Source organism: Hipposideros armiger, unplaced genomic scaffold (assembly GCF_001890085.2).
Source record: "Hipposideros armiger isolate ML-2016 unplaced genomic scaffold, ASM189008v1 scaffold_112, whole genome shotgun sequence".
Lineage (NCBI taxonomy): Eukaryota > Metazoa > Chordata > Mammalia > Chiroptera > Hipposideridae > Hipposideros > Hipposideros armiger.
The window spans coordinates 3,123,342-3,132,728 of record NW_017731462.1 but is presented as its reverse complement, the minus strand read 5'-3'; the positions used below and the strand labels follow the sequence as shown (position 1 = coordinate 3,132,728).

The following is a 9,387-nucleotide window of genomic DNA, read 5'->3' as shown; positions in this document are numbered from 1 at the left end:
TCTCCGGTTGTAAAAACTCTTTGATTGGCTGCTCGCACGCGCCTGCCCGCGCCCTCCATTGGCTGAGCAGACACGCGACCGGCGCGAGGAGGGGGCTGGGAGAGGAGCGGGGGGAGCCACACTGGCGCGTGCCGCTTTTTAAAGGGGCGCAGCGCCTTCAGCAACCGGAGAAGCTTCGTTGCACGCGACCTGGTGTGTGATCTCCGAGTGGGTGGGGGAGGGTCGAGGAGGAAAAAAAAAAATAAGACATTGCAGTAGAGACCTGGGAAGGTTGTTTTTTGTTGGTTTTTTTTTTTTCTGGTGAGCTGCTCTGCCAGTGCCTCCTCCGACCCTGCGCCTCCAAGCCTCTGCAGTGCAATGTCCCGCCTGCTGCACATAGAAGAGTGGGCTGAAGTGAAGGAGTTGGGGGACCACCATCGCCAACACCACCTCCCGCAGCCGCCGCCGCCACAGCCACCTGCGACCCTGCAAACGAGAGAGCATCCTGTCTACCCGGCTGAGCTCTCCCTCCTGGACAGCACCGACCCACGCGCCTGGCTGGCTCCCACTTTGCAGGGCATCTGCACGGCACGCGCCGCCCAGTACTTACTGCATTCCCCCGAGCTGGGTGCCTCCGAGGCCGCGGCACCCCGGGAGGAGGCGGAAGGCCGGGGGGAGCTGGTGAGGAGGAGCGGCGGCTGCGGTAGCAGCAGCAAGAGCCCCGGGCCGGTGAAAGTGCGGGAACAGCTGTGCAAGCTGAAAGGCGGGGTGGTGGTAGACGAGCTGGGCTGCAGCCGCCAGCGCGCCCCTTCCAGCAAACAGGTGAACGGGGTGCAGAAGCAAAGGCGGCTGGCGGCCAACGCCAGGGAGCGACGCAGGATGCACGGGCTGAACCACGCCTTCGACCAGCTGCGCAATGTTATCCCTTCCTTCAACAATGACAAGAAGCTGTCTAAGTACGAGACCCTGCAGATGGCCCAGATCTACATCAACGCCTTGTCGGAGCTGCTACAAACGCCCAGCAGCGGGGAGCAGCCACCGCCGCCGCCAGCATCTTGCAAGAGCGACCACCACCACCTTCGCGCCGCCGCCCCCTACGAAGGCGGCGCGGGCACCGCGACCGCAGCGGGGGCACAGCCGGCCTCAGGAGGAGGCCAGAGGCCGACCCCGTCGGGAAGTTGCCGGACTCGCTTTTCTGCCCCGGCCTCTGCGGGAGGATACTCAGTGCAACTGGACGCTCTGCACTTCTCAACTTTCGAGGACAGCGCCCTGACTGCGATGATGGCGCAAAAGAACCTGTCGCCTTCGCTGCCCGGGGGCATCCTGCAGCCAGTGCAGGAGGAAAGTAGCAAAACTTCGCCCCGGTCTCACAGAAGCGACGGGGAATTTTCCCCTCATTCCCATTACAGTGACTCGGATGAGGCAAGTTAGGAAGGTGACAGGAACCCTGGAAACTGAGACAGAAACAAAGTCGCCCTTTCCCAGTGCGCGGGAAGCCCCGCGGTTAAAGATCCCCGCACCCTTTTAATTTTTGCTCGGCAATGGTCGTTGTTTAGCAACGACTTGGCTTCAGATGGCAGCTATGTTTGATGGTTTGCAAAAGCCGCCGCTATTCCAAACGTCGTACCGTCCAATATTGTTTGATTAAAACTTGTTAAAGTTATGTTCTTTCCTCCCACCTTCTGCCCCTGTAGATAGATAAGGTATAATTCTATGTACCCATATATGGCATCATTATTCTAGTTCCCTGCTGCCAATACGCTGCTAAAACGTCGCATCTTCTCTGTCGCTGGTTTGTGTTTAATTTATTTTATGCCCTGGGCATCCATCCCTGTGTGTTGCGCGCATTCACGTGTGGGAGAGTTAGTATTCCGAAGTTGTTTCCCAAAATGCATTATGAAACGCAAAGTTAAGGCTTCCAAAGTGAATAACTTTTGGCTGTGGAATTGTTCCGAAAACAGGGAACTTTGAGGTTTATATATGTATTGTATAAACATACCCGGTGTGTATATCGGATCGCGAGAAAGTTGGCGCCTTTTAGGAAACTTGGCGCACGCACTTTATCAGCCGCTACTGCTGCGGCTCCGGGACAAACTCAACTGCCAATTGCAGACCAGTTTTGTTTTGTTTTGTTTTTTAAACACTGCCACTTATAATCCTTAAACTCTTTACAAATGTTTGTTTAAAAAATTAAAATTAAAAAAACGCATCCAGTAGTGTCAAAAGCATTTGGTCAATTTTATTTTGCTTTGTTAATGTTAGGAAACTTATTTATTATTGAGTGTTTGCTACCATTTCTACTTATCTTGATTCATTTTTTTACGTTTTCTACTCGAGATCATTTTATTTTAAGTTAGCAAAGCCAACTGCCATTGTTTTATGTATTTCCTTTTGCAAATGATAAAAATAAACTTGAAAATAACTTTTATTTGTCACTTATTCCATTCTAATATACGCATTGAAAACAGTTTAATAATGACTTTGAAGACAAACTGTCTTCTATTAAGTGCGCATTTATGCAATCTAATAATTTTAAAGAAAAATTCTGTTATAAAACTTGCATCTTCAAGTAGAACCAGAAACCCTACACAGAAAAGCGCTGGTCAATGATTGTGAAATAAAACTTCTCCCAAATTTACAACAGCTTTGCCTCTTGGATAGTCAGGATCTTTCCAGCCTTCCTCACTCAGAACCCCAACAACCTCCTGGGCAAGGCGAGGCACATGTTTCAAATCGCCTAGGATTTTGCCAGGAGTGGTGAAAAGGAGGGTTATCTATTTCCATTTCATACAAACTTCAGCCAAGTTGGAAGCGTTTCCAGTAAGGTCAAATTCACAGCATAAGCCTCTCTCTCTCTCTCTCTCTCTCTCTCTCTCTCTCTCTTTCTCTCTCTCTCTCTCTCTCCCCCCCCCTCCCTCTCCCTCTCATCTCACTTCCTCCCGTCTTTTCTCTTTCTGGTGGGGAGAGGTCCGAAGCCCAGGAAAGAAAAAGGGAACAATGGAAAAGAACTTGAGGAGACAGGGGATGAGGTTCATTGATTCAAAAATTAGAAGCCTGCAGTTGTCCTAGGAAATTGTTGACCTCCACTCATTTTTTTCATTCCAAACATTTCTGCTTCTCCCCATATAGAAGACAATGTTTGCTTTTATTTAGTCCTTCAAAATTAGTTTCTATGTAAAACTCATTTAACTACATTTTCAGTCAGTTGTAGAAACTAAACGGTACGCTCACTCTCATCTTAGGGTTCTCACTAAGGAATAGCCTATTCTTGGTCTCAGGATTATAGATTTTGAAAAAGCTAATATAGTGTGCGTGTAGAGAGAGTAAAAAGCGAAAATTTTTAAAAATGTATTTGGCAAACGTGAAAATAGAGCTATTTATTAAACTCAAGATTGGGAGATGTTCCACTGGAAAAACCTCACAGAATTTGAGAAGTTGATTTAAAGCCAAATCTTTTATATTTTGTGTCTTCGTTGAGATAACAAATTGCGAGAACTAGGAAGGGGGGTGAGGGTGGGAAGAGATGGTTATTTTAATCGCTCCTACATCCTCTTCTCCCTCCAGCACTTTGTAAAGAAGAGAGCGCCACAAACTGGGTGCACAGAAAGTAATACGTGAGGGAGCAAAGTCCTGATCTAGAGTAGAGAGCAGGGGAACCAGCTTTTAACTGACCACCTGGGTATCCATGGCTTTCAGCTGATGCCCAAGTTCGAGGGAAGCCGAAAGCCTTCGCCAGCTCCTTGGGAGAGGTGAGCGGCGGACCGTGACACTTTCCAGGGGTAGAAACACTGCACCTGTCCCTTAGATAACCTTTTGCACCCACTGAGTTTGCTGTGCTCACGATAAACATCAGGAATCTTCTGGCTGCTGAATAAATCAAGCGATTGCTTCTAACACGTTTCCATTCCGCTCTCAATAAGCAGACCCAACAGGCACGGACATACAGCAACCTTTCAGTATGAGCGTACACATGTTTTTATAGTTATTTGGCTTTGGTGTGTCTGCGTGCATGTGTAGAGAAAGAGAGATGAGGACGCAAAATTCTTTCACCTGTTACGAATCTGAGTAGGAGAAGGACGGGACTAATAAAAATAAAGTTGTGCTGTTTTTCCTCAAAGAAAACTACCTATATTTCATTTTTTCAAAACCTTTTATGCTCATTTTATGTTAATTAGAAGGGAAAGACTCTTTCAAAGTTATTTTCCTTTTCGTGGACTCATAGAAATTTGAAAACAGAGATGACATCAGGTACACCCTCTTCCCATCTTTTAAAAACGCCCCTGCCCCTGACTTGCCCCCAAACAACACAGACAGAAAGTGTCAATATCCGGAACAGGATCTTACTACTCCCATCCACTAGGTCAAGGTGCCCACAAATTTTTGTCTAAGAAAATCTGTGGATAGGAGTTATAGCCATGCAAATGTTCAGAGGGTTTTCCCCCTCTTGTACCACAATAGTCATATATTTAATTTTTAAATGTTAGTGGCATTATTTATGAATTAAAGATAATTCCACCTTCATTTAAGGAAGTCACTTTACATTTCTTCTCAAGAGAAAAACAAAATATCAGATTGGAAGTTCTATATTGCACTGATTGAAACTGAGGATAAATTCTTCTAGCCCATTAAGACATACACAAAAAGCCAAATCACTTTGTGGTAAATTAAGTTCTCAAAGTTCAAATGAGGACTTTAACCTCTTTTCTTTCCTTCATTCTATTTCCTTCTTCTTATGCTGGCATTTCTTTGAAAAAGATGTACAATCACATTTCCACTTTAAGATTCTGCTGTGGCGTTTGCATAACAAACGTTTGGCAGCTCGCTCTCTTACACTCCATTAACAAGCTGTAACGTATAGCTGCAGGTTGCTATAATCTCATTAATATTTTGGAAACTTGAATATTGAGTGTTTCTGAGCGCTCATTCCCCATATGCCAGATCGCTCCTGCCATGCTGACTGGTTCCTTTCTCTCCATTATTAGCAATTAGCGTCTACCTTCCAAAGTCAGATCCAAGTATCCAAGATACTAGCAAAGGAATCAACTATGTGTGCAAGTTAAGCATGCTTAATATCACCCAAACAAACAAAGAGGCAGCATTGCTTAAAGTAATGAAGATAGATAAATCGGGTTAGTCTTCTGTGATACTGCTGGTGCTTTCCAGAGTTTTATATACTTTAAGCTGCTTTCTACCTCACCATCACTTTTATTTCTGGAGGGTTTTGGCTTACCACACTTTGGGCAACTTATTTGACTTCACAGAAAGCTGAAGGAAGGCTATTTTTGGCGACTGGCAAGTTTAAGCATGTTCTGTATGGAACATTGCTAACTGGGGGGTCCTGCTTGACCAGAAAAGGAGGGGGGCTAATTTCCTTAACCTTAACCAGCCCAGGACCAATGCCTTCATTAGGCCTTTCTACTGACTTTAGAGATTTACAGCCAACTTCGGTAAATGATCTTTTATCAAAAGATACTTAGTATTTATTTTTCTTCTCTGTTCATTTGAAAGTTCAAGAAAGAGATGTTCAACTTCATTTTGGCAGTTCCAAGCCCCAGTTAGAATCGGAAACGAAACGTTTCTAATTACACTTGTCAACTGCAACCTAGACTTGTCCATTGCAATTTGGAAAAACAAGCAAGTATGCACTGGTGAGCGTTTCAAAATGAACTCTGACAGTTGAATTACTTGCAATTGGCTTTATGAGAAGGGGTGAAAAGTTGGGTGGGGGGATATATAATAAAGGTGTAAGTTTTCCTCCCTGTTTTTGACTACTCTTAGCAGGCACCCTCATCCTGGACTGAGCGGTGTGCCAGATGCGGACCGCTGAGGTCCCTCCCCTTCTGCCAGGCCCCTAACAAGGAGAGGCGACTCGAGCGGAGAATGGGTTAAATTCTAGGACGCAGGGGAGGAGAGAAGTCGGGGAAAGATAAAGAAAAGGACAGGAACCAAGAAGCGTGGGGGTGGTTTGCCGTAATGTGAGTGTTTCTTAATTAGAGAACGGTTGACAATAGAGGGGCTGGCAGAGGCTCCTGGCCGCGGTGCGGAGCCGTCTGGAGCGGAGCACGCGCTGTCAGCTGGTGAGCGCACTCTCCTTTCAGGCAGCTCCCCGGGGAGCTGCGCGGCCACATTTAACACCATCATCACCCCTCCCCGGCCTCCTCAACCTCAGCCTCCTCCTAGTCGACAGCCTTTCTTGGCCCCCCACCGACAGAACTCACAGAAGCAGGCGTCTCCCGCCGCCTCCCCGCGCCGGGCCTGGGCCCCACTCCTCCCCCAGCTTCGCAGCGGGAACCGCCACTGCCCACTGCACCTCCCAGCAACCAGCCCGGCTAGAAAAGAAGCTGCGCAAAGTTAAAGCCAAGCAATGCCAAGGGGAGGGGAAGCTGGCGGAGGCGGCGGCATGAGGGCCGAGGGGTTGTCCGGGAAAAGTTGGGCTGGGGACTGAGCCACCTGAAGCAGTGAACCGGGCTAGAAAGCAGCCGCATCCTCCTGCGCAGGGGGCCTTGCAAACGCCCGCCCCGCCAACCCGCGCGACTGCTTGGTCCAGAGCTTGTGGTGGAAGATCCATTCACCTTTTCTAGTCCAAGATACAGTTCCTCAGTCCCTCCCTTACCCTAAAATAGTATATATTCTCTATATAGTTGGGTGCTGTTACAGTTCTTAAACTTTGAAAGTTAATTGAAAAGAGTTGTCGGGCTTTGTCTCCCACAATCCAGGCTGAGACGCATGTATGTGACTTTTCTTTACTTCGGCTCCTTAAGAAAAGAAAAGCAGAATTAAGCATTCTGATACAAAGACTTTGGGCCTTGCTACACCCCATCCCAGGGTTCTTCTTCCTATGTCAGTGCTGCTTTCTCTGGTCCAAAATAAACAAGCAAATAAATAGGGTGTTGCTGCCTCATCTGCAGGGGATCCACAGCCATGCTACACGTTCATACACTTCCCCAGGCAAACCAGAAGTTTCCCCCATATGATGAAAAACAAGACGGCCTCCAATATAAAAGTAGTATTTTTTAAAACAATTCTGATTGAAGAGTGGAGAGATCTGACAAAGGAAATGGTGGTCTGATGGCCAGCTAGTTCGCCAGGCCCAGCTACTGTCAGGCAGGCAAAGGAAGGTGTGAGCGAGGGTCTCAGGTGGTTGCCTCTGGATTTCTCCAGCTAACAGATATTGTTGCTCTTTGGGGCCACTGGCCGCTTATTTATCTTCTTCTAGAGACAGTTCCTCACAATCCTTCTTACCTTCTGGCACCAACAAACTCTTGGTACTGTGGTGCTGGTGGGAGAAGGGCAAGGATTGGGAGAGGTCCTCAGCCTGGCACAGGGACGGGGTAGCATTTTAGGAAGGAGTAGGAAAATTTGTAGTAGGAGTAGGAAAAAAATCTCTCACCAAACCAGGAGAGATCTGAACATGAGGGCCACCAGATGACCAAAAAGTGGAAAGTCAGGGTTTTTTTTGTTTGTTTTTGTTTTGCATTTTCAACAACATGTATCTGCTTCAGGAAACAACCTAGCAGAAATGTACAAAATATTTTTTTTCTTTAAATATTCTTAAAACCCAAGAGATGTTGACTCAGTAAGTCAAAGAAGAATGCCAGGAATCTGCATACAGGATTCCTAGGTGAATCTGGGAAAAGTGGAGCCAAGTTATATGCTATGGAAAGCACTGACCTAAAGGAGTTCCTCTTTGGTCCTCTTTTTGAGATTGCCTATGAAAGTGAACACTCGCTAATAATCCCCTTTTGCCTTCTTTTATAATGCTCAGTCATTTCTCCAAGAAGAAAGAAGCAGACCGCTTAGCTTCTTGGGACCCATGGACCTGACTTTGTTGCTTTTGGGCTATGAGTCCTGGGACAATATGCTACAGGTTGGAAGTGTCTCAACTCTGAAATGATACCAGCTGTCTTTGAAGGCATAAGGGCATCAGTCCAGAAGGTACAAGACCTTTTCTCCCTGGCTCAGGGAGAGAAGCCAAAATCACAACCAGTGAGTGCTTGTGAAAAGCAGGGAGCAAGGATTTTTTCAGACTACACAAACTCTAAGAGAAACAGGGGACAGGGTCAGGTTGTCATGATGTCTTTAGTTTAAGATAGGTAGACTAAGTCACATCACTCCGTAATAACTCCAGCATGAATTTATTGGCCCACGGATTTTGATTGAAAGGTCAACCACCTATAAACTGACTGAAGGAGTAATTTTTTGTGTGTTGATGATGACAATCAGAGAATACAGGAAAAAAACAGTTTTATGATTTAGAAGGCAATGATCTCATGAAATAGTGCAACTTCCTTTGGTGACAAATTCTTTTATTCCTTCCAAAGTCTTACTCCACTGCTTCTTATTTATATTCCCACATCTCCCCCTTTGCTTCATCAATGAATGGACACTTACTGGGTACTGATGGCAGAGTAGTACTAGGATTAACTACCATGAGAGAAACATAAAGATAAAATAGAATCCCCACTTTTACAGAACTGAGAACTTGGTGGAATCTCAGAGTAAAACATGAAGAAGACGTTTCATCCCCTAGGTGAGAGTGACATTCTTGCTACAAATGGGTCAACCAACTGTTGCAGTTTTATGGTTGTCATCAAATTATTTCACCCACAGTTCCAAGGGCACTCTGTTCATAGCCTTCCTTGTTTCCCTCAAAATGAGTAGATTCCAAGTGGTAAACCCTCAGTGCTAATCTTCAAATCAACCCCAGGCCAGTCTCTTCTTGTAGAACTCAGAGGATACCATTATTTCATTTCTTATGAAGTTGTCGTGAACATGTCATCATAATTTCATACCAGAAGAAACCTAGGCTCCGAGAGAGGTTAAATGACCCCCTGAAGGTTGCATGGCCTCCGTGCCACAGAAACCACAGCCACAGCCACCCTGGTCTGCTCTGAGTCCAGGCTCAGTGTTCTTGTATTCTTTCCACCACACCTCACCTCCCTCAGGTGCATATTCTTAGCCAGTCATCTTATACCCATTCCTCCTATACTTGGTCAAACTTGTGGGTGATAGAGATGCCTGAACTCTTCCTTTTTACATTTGCTTTAGAAAGAGATCATTCTTGGGAGATGGCCATGACCAGGCTCCATTTCCAGGTGATAGGTTTAAGATTAAACTGGTTAGAATAATTTTCATTTAGAATACCACCTTACCTCCTCTGATTCAACTGATACTGGACATGAGTGCCTCTTATTCTATATAGGAATTCCTTCATGTTGTCATCTAGAAAAATGCATCCAAATACAGCACATGTAGGTTAGGGAATGAGGCTAAAATATGTCATATGAAACTGTATCCTGAAGAGTAATGGCCCAAAACCAGGTCATTTCCCCAAATGATTGCTCTATCTATGCTTATGAAGATGGTAAGAAAATGGGGCTATACTTTTACTATTTCTCTTGGAGAGAG

At 45.9% G+C, this 9,387-nt stretch overlaps 1 protein-coding gene across 1 annotated transcript; it reads left to right on the top strand.

The window, feature by feature from the left end:
* The first annotated feature begins 328 nt into the window (after positions 1–328).
* Positions 329–1,484, top strand: ATOH1 (atonal bHLH transcription factor 1). Its single transcript, XM_019647523.1, has one exon. The coding sequence runs from the start codon at positions 358–360 to the stop codon at positions 1,408–1,410; it is 1,053 nt and encodes a 350-aa protein (XP_019503068.1). The 5' UTR covers positions 329–357; the 3' UTR covers positions 1,411–1,484.
* Positions 1,485–9,387: the final 7,903 nt, after the last annotated feature.

Bases quoted from the DNA above. Each gene is read 5' to 3' on its own strand.
- ATOH1 (XM_019647523.1), top strand. From the start codon at position 358: ATGTCCCGCCTGCTGCACATAGAAGAGTGGGCTGAAGTGAAGGAGTTG.